Source organism: Narcine bancroftii, chromosome 10, assembly GCF_036971445.1.
Source record: "Narcine bancroftii isolate sNarBan1 chromosome 10, sNarBan1.hap1, whole genome shotgun sequence".
NCBI classification, from domain to species: Eukaryota; Metazoa; Chordata; class Chondrichthyes; order Torpediniformes; family Narcinidae; genus Narcine; species Narcine bancroftii.
Window position 1 is genome coordinate 21337262 of NC_091478.1, and position 24468 is coordinate 21361729.

General features: G+C 41.3%; 1 protein-coding gene across 1 annotated transcript in view; it reads right to left on the minus strand.

Moving 5' to 3' along the window:
• The window catches only part of LOC138743782 (VPS10 domain-containing receptor SorCS1-like), an 800159-nt gene extending 776009 nt beyond the window's left edge, over positions 1-24150 (minus strand). Inside the window, exons 1-2 of the mRNA XM_069899386.1 lie at positions 24007-24150; positions 23186-23245 (exon numbers count right to left, since the gene is read on the minus strand). Coding sequence (XP_069755487.1) covers positions 23186-23245; positions 24007-24150 — 204 coding nt within the window. The remainder of the gene's footprint in view (positions 1-23185; positions 23246-24006) is intronic.
• Positions 24151-24468: the final 318 nt, after the last annotated feature.

Consider the following 24468-nt stretch of genomic DNA (forward strand, 5'->3'; position numbering starts at 1 on the left):
TTATATATATATATATATATATATATATATATTATATATATATATATACACACACACACGCACTCTCAAACAACCGGCAAAAAAAAAGAAAGAAATAGATAGATAGATAGATAGACGGACAGATAGATAAATAAATAGATAAATATTGGGCTTCCAAAATTAGCCACCAAGATAAATGGAAAAGTTAGGTTTTCTAGACAAAAATCGAGAACTGCTGGTGGTGCAATTTAAGAGTTAACAATAAGAGGTAACAGGTCAGGCAGCATCCATGGAGAGAAATGGTCTGTCAACATTGAGAGGCTGGAAATTAACTATTTACTGATTAGTTCTCGGCATGGTCACTGCCTTGACTCGCTATCCCTCTAGCCTCTCATTGTTAAGTCAAGTTTACTGTTAATACCTATAGTAAGAGATATGGCACAAGTGAGCCGCAAGCCCATTTTAATAAATTTAAGGGACTAAGGGCATTGACAGTCATGCAGCTGACCAAAATCAGCCCAGTTTTACACACCATCAATTTTTACTTCCCTTCAAATGTGTTGAATCACATTACCAGTTTTTGCACAACAGCGCAATTGAGAGTCAGTTATTGCCAATAATGTCCTTGAGTGTCAGTCGGGAAACCTCCTGCCTACTCTTCTCAGATCAAATGGCATCAAAGATTCTCAGAGGACCCTCTGACAGAAGCAGCACATGTTTCTTCCACAAAGGTACATGAATCCCATTGCAGAGGTAGCTTAGGGTTTTGAATATAAGAATTTCAGTACACGCCAATTATTTCTGTGGAAATATATACCTTTCTTGTACATGCTGTTAAACATAAAAAAATGTTACTTTGGGTCTATTTTTTCCCATTACATTTTTGGCTGGTACCATTTGTAGTTTATGAATGAAGATTTCTACTAACTTTTTTCTCCCAATTCCCAACGGCCATCTTCTGGTGTTTCATTGATGATTAATTTGATATATTAACTGAAGCTGAATTAAACAGACAACTGTTTAAGCATCAAACTAAGCCAACATGATAATGTCCATGAGATATCATTTGGGTAAACATTAAATAAGCAAATAGAAAAATAATTAGAAAATAATGGTATAATTATGGATTTGTGTCTACAGATTCAGTGTCGAAAATGGGTGTTTGGTGATCGATATTCTCGTTGATACTGTTGAAATTCTACATATACATTCACAAAACCAGAACAATGAGCAATAAGTCTAAAACAGACATTGCTAAATTTGATGCAAAACATTGCTAAATTTGATGCAAAACATGATCATAAATGCATAAAACAATCTGCTGGAGGAGCTCAATGGATCGGTCAGCACCAGTAGGAACAGAAGAACTGCTGACAGTTTGGGTCAGAACCCTTCATCAGGACTGAGAGGGCAGAGAGGAGACAGGTGGGAGAGGTGACAGGACCCTGGTGAAAGAAGAAAGAGTAGAGAATGATGGATAGATGGGAGGGTGAGCAGTGGAGCAGTTATTATTTTATTTGAGTCATTTAAACCAGTGCCGCCCAATTTCACCCAAATTAACCTACAGCCCTTTACGTTTTGGAGCATGGGAGGAAGCCCATACAGAATGGGGAGAATGTTGTAATAGTGTCGCACTAATCACTCTGCTAACCATGCCAGGGTGAGATGGGTGATGGGATTCATTTTGATTTAATTTAGACATACAGCTCGGTAACAGGTCCTTTCGGCCCACAAGCCCATGCCACCCAATTACATCCAACTGACTGACAACTCCGGTATTCTTTGAAGGATGGGAGGAAAACGGAGCATCCAGAGGAAACCCACACAGACACGGGGAGAACATACAAACTCCTTACAGCCAGCGCTGGATTCAAAGCCAGGTCATTGGTGCTGTAACAGCAGTGTATTAACTGTTGATGCTAATCGCACTGCCTCTTAAGACTCCATCATCACTGTTCTTGAAAGAATAATTTGCTGGAATGGCTGAAGAAGTGATCTAGAAAACAATCAGAGCCTCAGGGGAGGTGCCAAAGGATTGGAGAATGGCAAATGTAGTCTTGTTTTCAAAAGGTAACAGGGAGAATCCTGGGAATTATAGACATGTGAGTCTTATGTCAGTGGTGTGCAAACTACTGGAGAGGATTCTTAAGGATAGGATCTATGAGCATTTGGAGAAGTACAGTCTACTCAAGGATAGTCAACATGGCTATGTGAAGGGAAGGTCATGCCTCATGAGTCTAATTGAAATTGATGAGGGTAGGGTGGTAGACCACTACATGGATTTTAACAAGGCTTTTGACAAGGTCCCCCATGAGAGACTCATCCAGAAAGTCACTAGTCACAGGATCAATGGAACCTTGTCTATGTGGATAAAAACAATTGGCTTTAGGACAAAAGCAAAGAATAGTAGTGGAAGGAAAGTATTCTGCCTGGAGATCGGTTACTAGTGGAGTGCCCCAAGGATCTGTTCTGGGACCCCTGCTCTTTGTAGTTTTTATAAATGACCTGGATGAAGAGGCGGAAGGTTGATCAGAATGTTTGTGGATGGCATGAAAGATGGAGAAGTTGTGGATGGAGTTGAAGGTTATCAAAGGTAGACAGGATGCAGAGGTGGGAAGAAAAGCAGCAGATGGATTTCAATGCGGTTAAGTGCAAGGTGATGCATTTTGGAAGGACAAACCAAAAGGCTGAGTACAGGGGTAATGATCAGTTACTTAAGTGTGTGGATGAACAGAGGGAACTTGGGGTGCAAATCCGTACATCCCTCAATGTCCCCGCACAGGTTGATAGGATAGTTAAGAAGGCCTGTGGGATGCTGAGTTTCAATAAAAGGGGGATTAAATTCAGGAGTAAAGAGGTCATGTTACAACTCTACAAATCTTTGGTAAGACCACAGTTTTGATCACCTCATACGAAGGATGTGGAAGCTTTGGGGAGGGTGCAGAGGAGATTTACCAGGATGTTGCCTGGAATGGGAAACAAGTCTTATGAGGCAAGGTTAGTAGAGCTGGGACTTTTAACTTTGAAGCATAGAAGGATGAGAGGAGATTTGATGGAGGTCTACAAGATTATGAGAGGCATAGGTAGGGTGGACAGCCAGCACCTGTTTCCTAGGGCAGGGTCAGCAAACACTAGTGGATGTGTACAATAAGCGAGTCGTTTTTTTTTATACACAGAGATGTGGGTGCCTGGAAAGCCTTGCCGGGGATGATAGTGGAGGCTGAAACATTGGAGGCATTTAAGAGACCCTTAAACATACACATGAATGAAAGAAGATAGATAGTTATGAGGTTGGGAGGGTTTAGTACGTTTTTTCCAGGAAGTGATATGTGGGTCAGCACAACATTCAGGGCTGAAGGGCCTGTACTGTGCTGTAGTGCTCTATGTTCTTTAAAGGCACAGATAAAACTGGAGGAGAGGATTTTGTTACCTGAAGGAAAAAGTGGGTCGAAGCTAGAAGTAGATGGAAAGACATCAGTGACTGATGACAATGAACATTAATAACCACCTACTGAACAGACTTCTCACATAGTCGAGGCAGAATTCAGAGTGGGAGAAAATTTGCCTTCCTGAGTTGGAACTGACTGAATATTGTAATGAATGTCAATAATGTCCCACTCACTCATAGGAATTTGAGCAACCCACATACTACCTATCACGTGGCCAAACCCCAAACTACAGAGTACTCTGCCTGGTGCTGATCATTCACAAAGTGAAGTCAGATGTTTGCACCAATTGCCTCTTACCCTGCATGGTCTAGATACAACCATTCATAGAATTTATCAGGATCCTGGTCATTCTCCCAAACTGGGCCAGTCAAATTCCTCCCAATCTTTACTGCTAATCAGCATTTTAGATTTTGGAACTTCCTTGTAATTCTTTGCACCATTATTTCCGAAGTAATCTTCAAGGGGAGGCGAATTATACCACTGCACAACTTTAATTCCATACTCTATTAACTTGGCATGTGGCCTAGGTTTGAGCACACTTTATTGACTGTGGCTTTAGTTCACACTCTACTTGTGCCTGACTAACTGGGTTGTGTGCTGCAAGGACATTGTAATTGGCTAATAAATATAGTTTAGTTACAGGAATGGCATTCAGAGATCCAAGTTCAAACCCTACTGATACTTAAGGGTGTAAATCAAAACAATTCAATAACTCTGGGTTTGAAAGATGGTTCATCATCCTTCAGGGATGGAAATCTGCCAAGCTAACCTTCTTAGATTTTCCCTGGAGATAGGGAATGGTGTCATTCATCCTGGGTTTGTGGGTTCAAAAGAAACTAATGAGGTACCTGATGAGGTTAAAGTGGGGCAGGAGGTACCTGGTGGGTTAGGTGGGTGGCTCATGGAGGATAGGCTGAAGGTAAACTTTCATGTTGAATCGGTGGTGAAGGCGGCAAATGCAATGCCCGCATTCATTTCAAGATGTAGTAGCACTATGGAGTTATCGAACCAGATGAGTGACGTCAGTGCGTGATGACATCAGCGCATGTCGGGCGTGTGATTCTGGCTTTTGAAAGGTTGCACGGGTGATGATTCACTCTAGAAATGCCTTGTATGGTTACTTTGTCGTGTCCATTGCGATTCCAGTGGCTACAAAGAGGAATAGAATAAAAGAGCAGGGGTGTGATGTTGAGGCTTTAAAAAGCATTGGTAAGACCTCACTTGCAGTATTGCGAGTAGTTTTCAGCTCTTTATTTAAGAAGGGATGCGCTGACGTTGAACAGGGTTCAGCAAAAGTTCGCGAGGATAATTCTGGGAATGAAAGGGTTAAAATATGAGGAGCATATAGCTTTTGGCCCGTACGCATAGGAATTTAGGAGATTGCGGGGGCGTGGTGGGGGGAGGGGTTAAATCTCATTAAAACATTTTGAATGCCATGGACAGAGTAGATGCAGAAAGGTTGTTTCCCATGATGGGAGAGTCGAGGACAAGAGAGCGCAGAAATGAAGGGCATCAAAGTGCTTTAATGAGATTCCCCCTCCCCCCCAACTTTTGTTGAATCCTCTCTAATTTTAGAAAATGTAACACATCAACATCATGCAGGCGCAATGAACAGCAACTGCAAAATAATACCGACATTTGTAGTCCTCGTCCATACAAATCTGCCCAGATACTGTTCCCAAATTGGGTTCCAAACAATAAATCATTTAAGCAAATCATTGGTTGTTTAGATATCAAGTCAAGTCACCTTTATTTATTGTTCACACCATCTTCGCACGGTAAAGACGAAATAGCATTTCTCCAGGACTAGGAGATGGAAGTCTAAGTGCAACACCTTCCTCTGAGGAACATCTGCAGCACAATTAATGCCTCAGAACCCAAACCAAATGGATAATCAACAACAAAATCAAAAAATACTGGAAACATTCAGCAGGTCAGGCCTGGTGCAGGGAGTGAAGTGGAGTTGGTGCTTCAGGCTGGAAACCATTCACTGCAGTTAAAGCGTAGCCATTCTTAAAAGAGCTGAAGCAGTTGATTGCATTTTGAGGGTTGTGCAAAGACAGACTGGGAGCACTTGGGAACAACCGAGTAGCTATTAACTCTATTACTCTGGTATCTCACTCAGGAAGGGTTCCCAAGAATGGGAGCCCTAAAAGCTCACCCAAATCTTCATCCATTTGAATGGAGATAAAATTAAATGGGTAATTAACTGAGGATATCAAACATGTTGCGTAGAAATATGTTGTGTAATCACTAGGCAAGTGCTGTTCCTGTAGCGACACATAAAATCAAATGTAAAATGGATTATTATGCCATTAGAACTACTCAACCTATGCCAATTATATTTCCAAACCAAGAAAATGCAAAGCTTTATAAATGAGCTGCAGTATATGCCCAGCTCCAAGACGTTAATGAAGCAGACAAGACGATGGGCCTTGCACTCAACACTCACAAGATGATGGTTCCCATGCAACTTGCTCCTGATGCATCACACTGCTCTACAACAACAAAAGTTTGTGCTGAGACCCTGGAAATTGTGGACTCCAAATGTCAGGATCTGCCTCTGAGTGAGGCCAGCATGGCCTTGGGTCAATTGATGGGTTTTTTTTTGCCTATTACCTCAACAATTTTCTCCAAAATTTGAAAGGATTCCAAGAAAACAACTAACATGGTCTTTGTATGCAGGATAAATAATATTAAAACCTAATGGATCCATTTATTTGAGTAGATACAAACAAGATTCAAGGCCAAAAGCTGGTGCTTATCTTGTTTTCTTCTTCATGTGCTTGCACTGCTTAATGATTCTGTAAACCATTAAGATATTACATAGTTCGGGTATATTGACCGTGTTACCATTATGCCCTTGAGAAGATTTCCAATATAAACCAAGACTGCAGCAAGCATTTCCACCATGGTGGTTTCAAATAGATTGGAATAGAGTCATTAGGCTCACAAACATCAGCATGAGATGTTAATAATACAATAACAATTTAATTTTTCCTCTCACACTGACAAAACAGATTCCATTAGCATTGTCCTGGAGATGGTCAAGAAAATGTCGGTTCTAAAACCTGTTTGGAAGAACACATGAAGGTAGGAGAATAGTAGGCCACTCAGCCTTTTAGGCCTGCCCTATCATTAAATATGATAATGGCAAATGTGTTCCAAACTTCATCTTCTCTTCCATGCCAGCTCCCCAAACCACTCAATTCCCTAATTTTTCAAATGTACAACTATTTTCTCTTTAAATAATCCCAGAGATCCAGCTTCCACAATCCTCTGGACTGAAGAACTCAAGAGTGTCACCACCCATTGCAAGAAACTCTCCCTTATGCACCAGTTTTAAGTGACTGCTCCATAATCATGTGATCACAGTCGCCCCAATTTGAGATTTTCCCATCAATGGAAATATCTCAATATCTACCCTGTCATATTCCTCAAAATCTTATGTTTCAACCAGATCCACCCTCCTCCTAAACTCATTTTTGTCAACTCCAATGAACACTGATCAAACCTCTTTAGTTGCTGGCTATTGGAAAACTGTCTCATCCCAAGATGGTAACAAGCCCTTTCAGCCCATGAACCCACAATTAACCTATGACCCCCATACATTTTTGGAGGGTGGGGAAAAAAGCCGGTACATCTGGAAGAAACCCACAAGGAGAACATACAAACACCTTGCAGACAGCGCCGAATTTGAACCTGAGTTGCTGGCGCTATAACTGTTCACACAAGTGAAGGGTTCCTTGTCGCTGTCTTTCACCACATGAAATGATTCAACTTGATTTTAGATTATGCTCAAATAATTTTATGCATCTAATTTTATTGACACACATGGAAAAAGGTTTGTTTTGAAAATTCCTGAAAAAAATTATTCCCATGCATATTTTTCCTTAAAGCATTCCAGGAAAAATCTACCTCTTGCAAATTTCAATGGAAATTGAAGAAGCAGCCACAAAATTCATGGAATTATTCATCCACCCCTTTCCATCCATCATCTTCAGCTTTGGTTTTTGTCCTAAATCATAGGGCTCTACCTCTCATCCAGTTCTGTCAAAAATTTGACAAAACATAGGTGCTAAGCTTCACTGAGTTGGGCAAACTAATTTAAATTGAGAGAACTGGAGTGTAGATTGTGAAACTGCATGAATTGAGGTTATTTGCAATTTAAATATGCTTGCAAAACTAGCAATCTATTTTCTTGGTGCAAAGTGTCAAATCAAATGCTTATATATCTTCTACTCTAAATCACCTCACACAAAACAGATTTCTCTCCCTGATTGGGAAAATATTACCTCCCTCTTGGCGGTGCAGTTCATAGTGTGTTTGGAGGTTGATAGTCACTTGCCAGCACTGTCAATCTAACTGCAGAGATGGCCATTTTTAAAATCAGACCCAGCACTCCGCTGGGAATGCTGTCTAACAACTGCCCCACACTCCCTGATAAAAGATCATACCATGGCCCCTTCCCCAACCGTGAAGCTTGAAGACATGAAACAACATCAGCCAAATCACCAATCCTCTGCCCCATCTCCATTCACTTTCCACTGTCCATAGTTTTCGCTCACTTGGTTTCCATTAGCTGCTTTTCCCAGCATCCGAACGTAGATGAACAGCAATTTACTCAGGAGAACGCTGAAGAGGCAGCTCTGCAGCAGACTGAAGCACGTTATTCCAAGTCTTGGTATTGCATTCAATAGCAGGTCAAGCTTTTAATAAAATTCATTGGGTTGGAATGTAAAGGGTTCAACATGGTTTTGCACAAGATAAAGCTTACTCATGCAATCCAGAGTCCAGGAGACATAGGTGTGGGATGCCATTTCTAATTCAACAAGAGAAGCAGTCACCAATATTTGGGCAACAGTCTCCGTCACAAAAACCACTCACGTCGTCCTTTATAACATCCCCCCCTTGCTGCAAACACCTGAAAATTACACCTGGCACCTTATGTCCTTTAAATCAACAGTTATTTTCTAGAGCAGAGGTGGAAACAGGAATAAGAATTAAAATGTCCATAAGCATTTCTTCGTAAGATCATTGAAATGCTTCCCCCAGAGGAAAAAAAATCAATGCACCGTGGCTTTACATTATTCAGCTTTTTGTGTCGTGATTTTTATTTCTCATGAATTTGAAACTGTCCACAGATTGAGAGGCAATGAACAAGTCGACAAATTCATGCATTGTAAAATTGTTACTGATAAAACTCCAAAAAGTAAATAGTCTGCAAAACTGATAAAAAACCTCATTCCATATGGGCACCCTCCAACAAGATGGCATTAACATAGACTTCCCCACTTTCTAGGAGCCCAACCCTCCCGCCCACCCCCCCCAACAATTTGTCCTTTCCTCTAACTTTCTCTTCTCTTCCCTCTGTCTCCTTTCCTCCAGCTCTGCATTCACAGAGCCAACGCCCCCTCCCCCGATCAATTCTTAGGCTTTCCTCTCCTGTCCTCCTATCTATATCTGATCATTACCCTGTGTCTGTTAGTCTGTGCTCTTCCCCTTGCCCTTAATTTCTTTCTCTTCAGCCTTTAAATTCAGGCACCTGGCTGCATTTTGCTCATTCGTTGGAGAAGACCTCAGGTTATGTACCCATGGACACTGCGAGACCTGCTGAGTTCCTCCAGCATTTCTGTGTTACCAGAGTGATCAGTTGAAGCTCAAGTTTCTTTGTTCACTAATTTATCAAGCGCATGCTACCCAAATCATCAGACCCTAAACATTATTACGCAAGACCTGCATCAGTCAAACATTAAGTTCTTTATCATCAATGAGCATTTTCTTGGCCAATATACAAACCCTTATTTTACTTCTTGACCACCCAAGATGAGCTTCTGATCCTGACCAGTTTCTAATTATAATAGTCTTCTCTTTTATTCAGCCATTCATAAGATCAAAAGAAATAGGAGCAGGAGTCAGTCATCTGGCCTATCAAGCCTGCTCTGCCTTTCAATAAGATCACAACTAATCTTGATGTAGTCTCAGTTCCACTGACCTGACTTTTTGCCATAACCGTTGATGTAAAATCTATCAACGGTGTCTTAAATATTTTAAATGAGGCACCCTCTATTGCTTCCTTGTACAGAGAATTCCACCCATTCATTACTTTCAGGAAAAACTGTTCCTCCTTATCTCGGCCCTAAATCTACTCCATTAGTTCTTGTCTCACCTCCCTGTAGAAATAACTTCCCTTTCTCAATCCATTTCATAATTTTATACGATTTTTAATAAGATCTTCATTCATTCTTCTGAATTCCAGCAAGTACATTCCAAGGTAACTCAATCTCTCCTCATAGGTCAACCCCTCTCAACTCTGTAATGGTGACCCTCCTCTGCAATGCCTTCAAAGCCTCAAGTAAGGAACCCAGAACTGCACACAGTATTCCAGGTGTGGCTTCACCTATGTACCCTGTACAGTTAAAGCTGAACTTCTCTGGTTTTAAAGTCAATCCTCCTAGCACTGTAGACCAGCATCCGACTTGCGTTCTTGATTACCTGTTCTGCCTGCAAGCCAAACTTTTGTGATTCATGCACAAGCACTCCCAAGTCCATCTACTTAGCAGCAAGAGAAGTTTTTCATCATTTAAATAATAACCTGATCTATTGTTTCCAAAGTGGATTTCACATTTACCACTATTGTATTCTATTTGCCAGAACCTTGCCCACTCATTTAAACTATCTATATCTCACTGTAGACCCTGCATCCTTTGCACAATTTGCTCTTCCAATCAAATTAGTGTCAACAGCAAACCTAGCTATGGTCCTCTTCCAAATCATGAATGTATATAGGGAACCAGTTGTGGGGACCATACCTTTGCTCATCACTGATTGTCAACAAGAGAAACACCCACTTATCCCAAATCTACTTTCTATTGGTAAATCAACCCTCTAATAATACTACACTCCCCCCCTCCCAACTCCATGCATCCTATCTTATGGATTAGTCTTCTATGAGGCACCTTGGTGAATGCCCTCTGGAGGACCAAGTGCCTAACATTTACCTGCCCCCACTCTATTCACTGCACTCATTAGATCTTCAAAGAACTGCGGTAAATGTGTTAACTATGATCTGCCATGCTGTGTCTGCCTCCTGAAATAACTTCTATCAAGATGCCTCCCTATTTCTTCCTTGCTGATAGATTGAAGAACTTCCCCAATTCCATGTGTTAAGCTAAATGGCTGAGAACAACCTGCCTTTTGCCTCCATCCTTTTTTGAACAGAGAGATATTTGCTGGCTTCTGATCCACAGAATCAAGAGAATTTGAGTAAATTAACATAAATGTATCAACTATAATTTCAGCTACTATATTTTTAGATCTCTGGGGTGCATATCCGTCAGGACCAGGAGATTAAGCTTCGTTTAGATCCACTAGTCTGCTTAGCGCTACACCTTTAGAGATAGTGATTGTATTGAGGTCCTCACCTCCTGTGACATCCATTCAACAAATTTCACAGCACCCCTCCTTCCTCTCCCCCCCCATCCCAAATTTCCATTGCATACAACAGGTCTGTTTATGGTAGCTACTTTCATCCATTGACTACCCATGATCACACACCTATCATCTTTCCCTGCATTAATGAAGCAGTTAATAGCCCATTTGGTGACAACAGGTCAACTAAGCCTTCATTGTACATCTCCATCTGCATAGTGTAGCTTGTTATACCCTTTGGTTGAGTCATTGGCCCTAACTGTCTGAAACATTTCTATAAGGACTGATACAATCCTGTGACTTTGCAATATTCCTCTCAAGATCCCAACCAGTTGTTTATTTGCTCTGCCAGGTTAATTACACCAAACTGTATCTTCCTTCTTTCACAAGGCATCAACATTGTTCTGTCACAACATATTTGAATGATTTACGTCAACAACTCAAGTGGCATAAAAATGTGAATCAATAATTCATTCTGCTGGAGAAACTCAGGGTCAAGCAGCATTTGTGGGGAAAGAAAGTAATTGAAAAAGGAAAAGGATGCATTCGATGAAAACCTTTCATCAAAATGCCAACAATTCCTTCCCTCTCCCCAGTCCACCCCACCTGCTGATTTTTTTTTCCTTTGGATTCCAGCATCTTCAATTTCTTCTGGTGCCATAAAGGTATAATCCTGGTCTGGCAAGGAGGTCAAACCCTAATGAGCCTCTTCTAGCCCAGAGGATCATCCAACAGGAAGCTAGTCAGAACAAAGGAGTTTGCATGTCCTGGAGGGTCAGCTGGCCACCCAGACAGGAAGCTCTGCCCTGAGTCAATCAATGTCACTCCCACCCACTCACAGGTAAAGACATTTTCCAATTGGTCCTCTTTCTCACCTAAAGTCACATGGGCCTTTAGAATTAAAAACCCATAACGTGGATGAGCTCACTTTCTTTTTCCCTTGGAGCCATCGCCAAGCTCCACTCCAGGTTGTGATTCTGGAGGTCTAACTACAATGTGTGTGCTGGTGAATGTTGGGGACTATTTGAGGCTTGCACCCAGGAGAGACTGTCATGCCTCGCCTGTTGTAATTTGTTGACAGAATTATATAACTTTGTTAATCAGTGTGCTGAGCCTGCTCGTTAGGGGAGGGGGGCAGGTACTGTTTGTTTGAACCCTCAAAATAACATAGGTACAGTGTAATGAATTTGTATCGGAGAGTTAGTGGTTTGCGTGCAGAGGTGCATGCCTCCAGTTACGTATTTGTGCCACGTGTAAATGATGTTCACGGTTTGGTACTAACAGGTGTCCAGGCTTATCACTCTTTGAACTCCCACCACACCTCTGCAGGTGAGGGTAGGCTCCTACCTGAGCCTCTCCAGTCCATGTGGAGAAGGCACTCCTGCAGGGCTTAGGGATCAGAATCCTGGAGCTCACTATCAGGTGATCATTGAAGGAGCAAGGAACTTGATGGTACAATGGGCAAGGTGGAAGGGAGGACTCACTAGCAACTGGTGAATTTAAAAGATCCTGTTGTGAACCACTCAGACAGCTGCCTCAGCAAATTGTATGGATGACAAAGACTTAATTTAAATTGCAAGTTCATTGATCCACCTCACAATCAACTCTTGTTAGTGTAATTTTTGTTTCCCATTTAGGAAATTCAAATCAAATGGTTTAATTAAAAAATTGTTTGAGCTTTATTGTTGTCTAAGGCAATAGTGCTGCATCCCATACTGGCTTGTATTTGTTCTTCTTGCTAATTCAACATCCATTTTCATAACATTGGAGAAAGTAGGAATAAAAAGTCCGTGGAGAGAATTCCAACATAATTTTTCCAAACGCCAAGTGCTTATGATGTGGCAGTGGAGATTCTTGACCATTTCTACCGTAACTTTGGTCCGCAGCAATATTCACTGAATTTGGGAGAATAGATGACCAAGAATTTCTCACCAATGTTTTGCTCACTACAGTCACAGAAAATATTATTTGCACAAGATACTTTAAGATAGTTAAGCACAATGTAGGGATTGTTGACCCTATCAGTGGAAACAGAAGCAGGGCCCATTCCATTGGTAAGGTTTTATTTGGCCCTGTATCTCAAAGCTTACACAAGTCATAATGGAACACACAGGAGACTGTTCAGCACATCACGTCCAATTAAGATCCTAATCGAGTGGCCCCATCAACCTGATTTTATTTTCCTCTTCTCTTCCTATTACCCTGCAACTTGATGGAGTGAAACACAAAACTCTCTGCCTGTAGTAAAAACACAGAAATGCTGGAGGAACTCAGGAGGTCTTGAGTGCCCATAGGAGGTAAAGATCTATAACTGATGTTTTATGGCTTAATTTTTGGTCCTCCAGGTATGAGGAAAATGAAGGCAGATGTCTGTATCAAAAGGGTGGGGAGAAAGGCACCTTCCCTAACATGCTTTCAATCTTTTGCCATTTACCCATACCAGCCAGTTGAACTTATCAGCTTGTAGAAAACCAGAGGCTCGTGTGGTGGTAGAGAACTCCACACAACATATTCCCATCTCCCTTTATTTCTAGTTTTGAAAACACCATCAATCACAGCTTTGAAGAAGTTCAACAGCTGAGCAAACACAGCTGTCAAGGATGGAGAAACATAAAGATTACAAAGAAATCTCAGCTCATCCCAGTCCTGCATCCTCATTCCCTTCCCCTGCGGTCGAGACTCTAGCCTGAGCAAGCAATCTCACTTCATTTACTTTGCTTTACAGTGGATTCATCTTGCAATGTACAACTGCCCATTTGAGTTCTAAATTCACAATCCTCTGAAGTACAAGTGGGTTCAGTTGCACAAAGAAGTCAGCCAGGAGAAAAATAATTGGGGGGGGGGGGGGGGTTGAAGAACTGGCAAGGCCTATGATAAAAAGAGAAGAGAACTGAAGTTAATTGGATAGATTGTCCAAAGGGCAAATGGCCTGATCGGGGCTTTGCATTCTAGTATTTCCCAAATCCTTCCTGAGCACAATACCATTTTTAAGTAGCCCCCACCCACCCACCCACCCCCTTTTGCTTTCCCCTATCTCTCTAGCCCAGTGGGTCTCAACCTTTTTTTCCCCCCACTCACACACCACCTTAAGTCATCCCTTACTAACCACCTATAGCAGTGGAGGAAGGAAGGTTTGGGATAAGGGCAGGGAGGAGTGGAAAAAGAATAATTGGAGTCAGAGGAATGGGGTAGAGCAGGGGTCCTCAACCTTTTACTTTCCACTCACATACCCCTTTAAGTAATCCCTATGCCATCAGTGCTCTGTGATTAGTAAGGGATTGCTTAAGGTGGAAAGAAAATGTTTGAAAAGCACTGTTTTAATCGTACCTAATTGACTCATTATGTGCATGGTTTCTTAACTCCAAAGGAAATGGGCCAATGACAATTTTTCTCAAGCAAAATATTTCAGTGACAATTGGGTCTTGAGCAGTGATTCTCAACCTTCCCTTCCCACTCACATCCCACCTTAAGCAATCCCTTACCAGTCACTGAGCACTGATGGCACAGGGATTACTCAAAGTGATATGTGAGTGGAAAGTAAAAGGTTGAGAACCACTGCTCTACCCCATTCCTTTGACTCCAATTATTCTTTTTCTACTCCTCCCTGCCCGTATCCCAAACCTTCCTTCCTCCAGCTCCCCACCCCTTTCCCTTCCTTCCTCCTGTTCCAGAGCCTTCTACCTCTTCCTCCCATCACCACCTTATCTCATTTATTTCCCATTTCCTCCCCTGCCCCACGTGCATTCACCTGTCAACATGCTCCTCCCCCATCCCTCTTCAGTTCAGGCATCTGCGCATTTCTTGCCATTTCTAATGAAGCGTTCCCCAAATTTTTGACCATCTTGACCTTGCTTGAACCACTGAGCTCCTCCAGCAGATTTTGTGTGGCTCCAGTGTTCCAGCATCTATAGTCTCTGTTGGCCACTGTGAAGAGTGCAGACAAGTTCACAGCAACAAGTCAATACACAATGAGAGTCTATTTGAAGCAAGTGGGTTGAAATGCCCTGCCCCTTCAAGGCCTCAAGTCTTTAGTCTGGGATGAATGCTTGTAAGTTTGAAGTGGTAAACAATAGGACAACCTGAAGCACTAACTAAAAATATTTAGCTTTAGAGACAAAGCCGTTTCAACAAGTCATGTATAATCTGTACCATTAACAAAGAATAACACCAGTTTGCAATACTACTCTGGGCGTAGACATATGTTGTCCATGCCTGCATTGAGTACTGCTTTTGGTTCTGACAGCCCATGGCACGGTTCCCATCCACTCCGACCTCCCACAAGACAATATTGCATAAGTCCATTTTGCTAATAGGTGTAAATGAAACCCAGTGTAAGTGAAACATTCGGACTCCCGAGCCAACATCATCTTATAGCAGTGCTTTTGTTTCCATTTCGCCTCCCCACACCATTTTCCAAAAACTCTTCACCATTATCAATAATCTCCATGGATGCTTTAACGCTTCCGCTCCCAACAAGAATTCTCATGTGCGACGCACTTGGTCCAAACATGAACATGATTGGCAATGCCTCAGCGCCAATTAGACTTCTGAAAAGAATATAACACTGTGGTAATATAGTGTCTCTATGTGTTTCACTGTACTCACTGACAATGGGATCTTTCTTTTTTTTTCCTCCTCTTTCTTCGGTTAATTGGGTTTACACAGAAAGGGTAGGGAAACAGGGTTTGCTTGACATTTTGTATAACTGTTAATTGTTCAACATACTTAAAATGAAAAATAAAATATTATAATGATTGGCAATCCACAGAATTCACTTCAATGTCCATGGGAATTCTGTTCGTCGTCAAACCTGCATTTGACAGGAAGAAACAAGAGCATTTTCCTCCGTGGGAAAGGAATCCTACAAACAATATCAACAGTCACTACACTTTAGCATGTATGCTGGGGAAGGCAGCAAACATTATGAGCCTGAGAAATTACATATTATTAAATCCATGATATTTGAATGTCAAAATAAATAAGTCGTACTTTGTCCAGTTATTTACTGCACAATTGTGCATCGATATTTACTTCATCTTATTGCCAAGCCACAAGTTTTAGTCTGGGAATAATACTTAAAGCTTGAAGTGGAAAACAACAGGACAACCAGAAGAACTAAGCTAAAAGTACTTAGGTTGACAAGACAAGACACGTACCATTAACAAAAAAAAAACACCAGTTTATTTTCAAACTCAAGAAAATATGTGAGAAAAGAGTGAAACAAAATTAGTTAAATGTTTGGATCAGCGGCTTGAAAATATAAACTAATCACTAAATATTCCATAATTTATTCGATGGACACATTAACAGATTACTTAGTTATAATCTTATTTCTGTTTGTGAACCCTTTCTGCCCCCAAATTTCCTACATTAGAGCAGGGTTATGATGAAATCCCTTCTGAAAATTCCACTCATCAGTGAAGGCCTCGTGTTCAGGTCTAGACCCCTTCTCATTGTCTGGTGACCAATTCCAGAAATGTGGAATGGGAGGTGCTCTGGTTAAGAACAGTGGATACTGTAGCGAGTAGTGAATTCAACTGAGAATATCACACAGACTTCCCTCCCCTTCATGGACTCCATCAACATCTCTTGCTACCTAGGAGAAACAGCCAACATAATGCAAGATCCATCAAGCTTAGCGCAAACATTCTTCTCCCGCTTGCCTTTGGGGGAGAAACTTCAAATCATACACCAACAGGCTTAAGCACTGTTTTTTTTTAATGCAGCTATCAGGCTCCTGAATGAGCCTCACCACAGGGCTCTTGTGCTGCCCTTGCTTTGTAATAATTTCTGTCTCTTTTCATTGTAGATTTAGAATTGTTCTTTTGTCCTTCTATTTTATATGGCAGTGTGAATGTTAAAGGCAACCTCACAGAAGAACCCTTTTCACAGTACCAGGTCGAACGCAACTTACAAACGGAATCATGTGCAAAAGTGCTGGAGAAACTCAGCAGGTCACACGGAATCTATACAAAGTAACAGCAGTCAAAAAAATGTTTTTTTTTAAATCATCTTGAGGAAGGGGTCAGACCTGAAACATCGACTGCCTTTTACTTCCGATGGATGCTCTGTATCCTGCTGAGTTTCTCCAGCACTTTGTGTTCTGCACACTTTCTTAAACCAAATTTTGATTCTCTGACAAGTCTTTGATTTTGTATGATCAGCAATAGCAAATTGCAGTAAACCTTTGGAAAAAAAATCAGCACACTTGGGACTGTGGCAGTGTCGAACAAGCAGAATTTCTAAATCATTTCTCCTACTAATACCTAAATACACTCTGAATTCCCCATGCTCGATAATTTAAGCAAATTTCTGATGTGTTTAAAGCAGTGGTTTTCAAACTGCCCCCCTAGACTCACATTCTACCTCAAGCAATCCCAATGTCATAAGTGTTCTGTGATTAGTAAGGGATTACTTAAGGTGGTATGTGAGTGGAAAGAAAAAGTTTGAAAACCACTGTTTTAATCGTAGCTAATTGACTCATTAATGCATGGTTTTAGAGCTCCAATGACAATTTTTCTCAAGCAAAATATTTCAGTAACAATTGGGTCTTGAGCAGTGGTTCTCAACCTTCCCTTCCCACTCACATGCCACCTTAAGCAATCCCTTACTGATCACAGAGCACTTAATGAAAAGGGATTCCTTAAGGTGGCATTTGAGTTTAAAGGTGCAGTTTGAAAACCACTGGTTTAAAGGGAGAGGGAAATATGTAAGCACTCTGGACCCCACTTGTAACTGAAAACTTTGCTCCGTTCCTGACTCCTCATGTTCTGGACTCCTGATCCTTGTCCACCCTGGCTCTGGCAGCACACTGGATCTCAGCTATAGTTAGGTCTTCTGGCTGAGTCAATGAACCTTCAGCTCGCACTCCAGAATATTGAATGAGGCAGATTGCAGACCATCAGGATTTCCAGAAATCCAGGTTATTGGATTGCTTGCCATGAGCCTATCTGGTTTCAGCATTTATGATGAGGGAAATCTGACAGTAGTTAACAGTGGTACTTAAAAGTAAGAAACTTGGCAATTGCAGCTGGAACAGGAACTGCAGTGATAATATTACTAGCCATCCATGACTAGTTTTTAACTCAACCTGCCTCTAGGCACAACAAGTTCTAGAGAGTTTTGTTAGTTTACTTCAGATGCCTGAAGCAATAAAATTATTTGGGGTCCTATGCGATTTTTCTTTTTTTAAAATCAGTTTAAATTTATTAACTGCACAGTAGAAGTCGATTCTAGCCATTTAAACAAATATCACCCAATTTCATCCAAATTAACCTACAACCTCGTATTTTGGAAGGTGGGAGGAAACCAGAGCACCTGAAGAAAACCCCCAGGTCACAGGAAGAATGGACAAACTCCTTACAGACATGGCCAGATTCAAACCCGGGTCACTGGCGCTGAAATAGCTTTGCGCTAACCGCTGGACTAACCCATGCCATCCGAAACCTATCTGCCTGAATTCTTCCTGAACTACTTTCAAAAACTCTAGTTATATTATAAAATCAGTCTTCCAACACTCTTGTATTATTCCAGGTACAAGGTATATTTTAATTATAGAACTGCTGCTTGGTAATGGGCTCAAGAGATGGGGAGAAGATGAAAATATAATATTCAGGATAAAATTTTTGTACTTTATAGATATACTCTATAAATGAGACAACTTTGATTTCTGTATATTTGACATCTCTGTTGTGTATTTTACAAATTTTCTGCATATATCTGTTTGCTTATATATAACTCAATAAAAATATTTGGAAAAGTTATGATTCACCTCAGTAACATTCCATCAATTTTTAGTTATTAGTGTTTGTGATGAGGGTTTATGCAATTCTGATAAGCTTTAATTAATTAAATCTTAAGTAAAATCAGGACGGCATGAGTGCACTTGCTAGCTCACAGCACTGATCCTCACTTCCAGTGTTAACCATGTGGAGTTTGCACACACGCGATTCCCCAAGTGCCCCGTCTTCTTGCCTCCTACTCAAAAATCTCCATGTTGATTGGTTAATTCACCATTGTAAATTGGACCGAGTGAGTAGTGGAACATGGAGGGGAATTGATGAAAGATAAGGAGAATAAAATGGATTAGTATAGCACAAAAGTAAAAATAATTGGTTGAAGTTCAGTACACAACTGAAGAGTCCGTTTAATTTAGGCATACAGCACGGTAACAGGCCATTTCGGCCCACGAGTCCATGCTGCCCAATTTATACCAAATTAACCTCCATCCCAGGTATGTTTTGAATGTTGGAAAGAAATTGGAGCCCACAGGGAAAACCCATGCAAACATGGGGAGAATGTACCAATTTTTTTCAGACAGCGTGGGATTCAAACCCCAGTCCCAATCGCCAGCGCTGTAAAGGCGTTGAGCTAACCACTAGACCAACCATGCTGCCTATATATATATATATATATATATATATATATCTATGATACCTTACTAAAAATTAATGCAAATTATTTTTTTCCTGAAAACGATATGCAATTGCTAGCCACCGAGGAATTGCAACAAAAAGGAAATGATGCAGAAAAGAAAGCTCTGATGTTTATTCCTGACATTTGCTGCATCTCTGAGTATCATTTGAGTTAAGACCATTCCCTTCAGGCTCTCGAGAAAGGCAAGGAGCAAAACCTGCAAGCATCCGTTGGCCTCACTGAAAATATTTTTAAAAGGAGGTGAGCAAGATAGAGCTGTATCTAGAAATGACTTCGCTCTCTCACCTCACATAAGGTCATCTGGACACTGTAACATCCCACCCTGTGACTGCATCTAACACAGAGGAAATAATGAAAAATATATGCAATAAATAGAGGACCAGAGCAGAGGAACAGACCCTTCGGTCCATGTCTCTGTGCTGTTCATGTTGTAAACTTTATCCAAACAATCTGTTGCTCCATTCCCTTCTTATTCACGTGAAAGCAAGTTTATTGACATCTGATTGCACAAGTACAACCCGGTCCTCGATGCAAAACATGCAGACGCACAACCATACATGCAGACAAACAATACATATGCAGGACAAATATTTTAATCTATAAAAATAAATAAATAAAGATGATTTTGTACATGATAGTCTCATATGGTAGGTGTGGGCAGTTCCTTTCACTGCCCGTGGGAAGAAGCTGTTCCTCAGCCTGGTGGTGCTGGCTCTGATCCTCCTGTATCCCTTCCCTGATGGGAGCACCTGAAAGATGCTGTTTGCAGGGTGGAAGGGTTCCTCAATGATTTTGTGTGTGCTCTTCAGACAACAATCCTGGTAGATCACGTCGATGGGCTAGAGGGAGACTCCATGTAGAAACCTCTTAAATGTTACTATTGTATCTGCTCCCACCACTACTTCTGATGGCCCAGTCCTGGCACCCACCATTCTCTGTGCAAATTATTTGTACCACACATCTCCCTTAAACTTCCTCCCCTTCACCTTAAACGCATGTTCTCTAATCTGTGGTGCTTTTACCCTGGGGACAAGGCTCTGTTCACCCTATCAATGCCTCTCATGTCCAGGTCAAACCTCAACTATCTCTGCTCCTGAGCAAACAGCCCGCTTGTCCAATTTCTCCCCATAATTCAAGCCTGCTAAACGAAGCAACATCATGGTAAACATGTCCTGTAACTGAATAAGTCTGGATTCCTGGTCTGTACAAAATTGTTTATTTCAGATTGGACAATATTTGGAATGGTACATTGCAGTCATACATTACTGTTGTGGTCACATACCTCACAACAGGCCACTGAAAGGGTTGTGAGAGGTGCTGCAGAAACTCACATCTGCACTTTCTCTGTTACAGTAGTAATATTAAGCGTGAAGGCAGAAGCTGCAGGGGCCATCTACTGCATCCGGTGCTCCCATTATAGTCTTCTCTACATCAGAGAGACCATTGGGAGATTGGGAGATCATTTTGCTGAGAACCTCAGCTCTGTCCGCCAAAATAGTATGGATCTCCCAGTGGCCACCCATTAGAATTCCCCATCCCATTCCCTTGCTCACATGTCTCTCCATAGTCTCAGGCATGCCTTCAAATTGGAGGAACAGCACCGAATCTTCCGTCTGGGCACCCTCCAACCAGATAGCATTAACATGCACTTTTCCGGTTTCCGTTAAAATCCCCCCCCCACCCCATTTCTTCTTCCACTTGTCACCTTTCCCCCTGCTGTTTTTCTTTCTCTTCTGTTCCCTACCTCACCCCCCCCCCCTTTTCCCTGTCTCCTTTCACAAAGCCAAAATCTATTCTCACCTCTCCTCTTATCATATCCAATTAACACCTTTTCCGGATCTGGACTCCTCCCTTTACCAATCTTCAACCTTTATTCAGACACCTTCTGTGTTTCTTTGCTTATTCCTTGAAGGAGGCTCAGGCCCAAAATGTCGGTAATGTATCTTTGCCTCCCATGAACTCTGCGAGACCGTTCGAGTTCCTCAAGCATTTCCGTGCGTCTTTGAGCACTTCACCCTAAACCTGTCAGAACTCCTTCGATGTTCTGCAAAGGTTTAGCAAGTTTCTTTTCGATAATTGCCTCAATAACAACAAAATACATGGGACCTATACTTCCCAGTCCAGCTCGTTAGTAATTAACCTCATTGGGCAGCCGAATGATTGAAATCAATGGTCTTTCAGTCTTCAAGAACTATTTCACTGGACCAGAAAACTTAACTTTTAATTGGATCAGCAAACACTATTTCTGGAAATAGAGTTGCTAAAAGCTTTCTTCCACCTGAAACAAGCCAATTAAGCAGGCAATTAAATAAGCAAAAATACATTAACAACTTAACATTCTCTGCAGTTCCCTCTGTTTCACCTTCATTATTGATTTTTAAAGGCAGTTCTCCAAAGCCCAGGAACGCGTGTAGAGAAAAATAAGTTTCCTAACTCACTGAAACAACAGGCAGAGTGTCGCCACCAGCGGAGTGCTCAAGATTCCAGAGTATTGGGATAAGCACATTTGTTCTAATTGCGCAGCCAATAATTTCAACGGTTTGAAAATCAAGGCTACATTGAGTATCGAGATACGTGGGTCAGAAACTGATGCACTTAGCTCATCAGCCAGGTCTTTATCTTCATCTTTGTCTGCCCTGATAAATGCTGCAACAGAAATGTAATGCTCCACAGTCGCACTGATTGCCCTCTGATGACTAATATAACTAATAATCCTCGTCCTCACTGTCACAATTATATGGTCGCCTTTCCAATGTTCACATGATTATCTTCATCCCGACCTTCGTCACGCTCAGCTTTATGTACTCATCCTTATTTGGCTGTTGATTAATTTTCCATTGCATTATAAATTTAGACATTCAGCTCAGTAACAGGCCATTTTAGCCCACGAGTCCGTGCCACCCAATTAACCTACACCCTCGCTGCATTTTGAACGGTGGGAGGAAACTGGAGCCCACGGGGAGAACGTACATACTCCTTACAGATAGCGTAGGATAAGAACTCTGGTTCCAATCGATGGGGCTCTAAAGGATTATGCTAACCTGCATGCCAATGGTGCCACCCTCACCCCCTCTCACTCCTTTGTCCAAATTTATCTTCTCTACTGAAACTACTCTTTAACATTTCATTTCATTCAGTCTTTACCCTCAGGGAGCTTTCTGATTTCCTCATGTTTCTACATCTTGCTTTGTCGAATGTGTTCTTCTGCCTAGAGGAACGTAAACTGTGCCACCTTGAAGGGCGGCTCAGGGCCAAGATGTCAGTTATAAATCTTTACTTCCTATGGACGCTGCGAGACCTGCTGAGTTCACCAGCATTTGTTTTTACTGTGCACCTACAAACCTTTCTTTCTTAATCAGTTTTGTTATCTAATGTTTGCCATTGTCAATACGCAGCATCTCATAATTTTAAACTGATTAGTTGTTCAAATATTTAAACCCTGTGGCACATTTAAGTAAAAGCCACCTTTTTTTTCCACCTTACATAACACAAATATTTGTTCACAGGAGAGAAGTATGGAAGAAACCAAAACTTGACGGTTTCACAGAAAAGGGGGCCCATAAAGTTTGAGCAGAGTCCTGGGGATTGTGGGGGTGGGGGGGAGCATAGCTTTAAAAGGTTGAGAATGGCTGACTTAAACCATGCATATCATTAAAAGGCAACAGAGCACCCAAAAGGCACAAAGCTAGTTCTCTAAACAGGTGTTCAAATCCCACATTCCCATTGAGTTAATCTCATTGAAATTAAAAACAAAATGGAATTAAGTGTAAACCTCAGTGATAACAATCACAGTACAATTATCCACCAATATAAACCCACACTGTTTATCCACACCTATTAGCAAAATGGACTTATGCAACAATCTAGATAAAGAAAACTTTCACCCTTACCGGTCTGTGCTTGGTTGTGACTCCTGACCCGGGGTATTCTGGTTGGTTCTTAATTGTGCTCTAAAATTGCCCAACAAGTTTTCCAGATGGATTACAAAAAGATGGTCTTGCCAGCAATGCCTACATCAATTTAGAACAGTGGAGAGGATTACTGGAGGATAACCCAAACAGAGTAAAGGACGGTGGAGCTATACAATGAGGAGCTTGATTCAGAATTGTCATTAGCTCAATTGAAACACTGACAACAACCAGAAACTTCATGTGAAAGTCAAACCCGTGCAGTTGTTTGATTATTAAATGAAAATTGTTTCCTCCTTCTGTTCATGTTACATGTGTTGAATTATTTTTAAAAAGTCAAATTTTATACAGAGATTTTTTTCTATTTCACATTTTGTGGACAAAATCACCATCTTATTATTTCTCACTGAGACCCTTCCCTATCCAACATTCATTCAAATGAGGTGGCACAGTTAGCTTAATGGTAGCACAGCACTGTTACAGCCCCAGAGACAGGGGTTCAAATCCGGTGTTGGCTGTAAGATGATTAAACGTTCTCCCCGTGTCTGCATGGGTTTCCTCTGCGTGCTCTGGTTTCCTCCCACCCTTAAAAATGTTTGGGGGATTGTGGATTGATTGGAGTATTTGGGTGACACAGGCTCGGGCCAGAAGGGCCTTTTCTCGTGCTCTATATCTAAATTTAAAGATTGACTGAACTTTTAAAGCACTGAAACACTCTCAGACAACTTATTTTTCAACAAGATCCTTTGCAGGAAGTCTTTATCTTGTCCAACCTGCCTTTGTTTTTCATAACTCAAAAATACAGAAATCTCATGCCTATTTGGAGGGTATGATTGGAGTCTTTGAGTTATCGAAATTGGCATTCCTAAAAGTGTAAGGAACCCTTGAATTCTGAGGAATAGAGCACTAGTTGTTTGGTGAGATTGCAATGGAAGTACTAATGCCATTAAGTCTTTGTAATTGGGGATGCAAGGACACAGAGAGGAAAGCATCAGCAAAGGTCACCCTTGGTTTATTTTACTGTGGCACATTTAAGTAAAAGCCAACAGTTGTACAAATTATTGTAGCAGGAGGATATTCAGCCCATTACACTGATTCCCAGTACAAATGATCACATTTCTGTTTGTTGGTTACAACACATGCCCATTTAAAAAAAAACTTGGAGAATAAAACACTCATTGTTTCCAGCAACCGATTCTAGATAGAAAGAAAAATTTCTCGTCAAATGTGCAAAATTATAAGGCCCGTTGAACTGTGTGACCTAA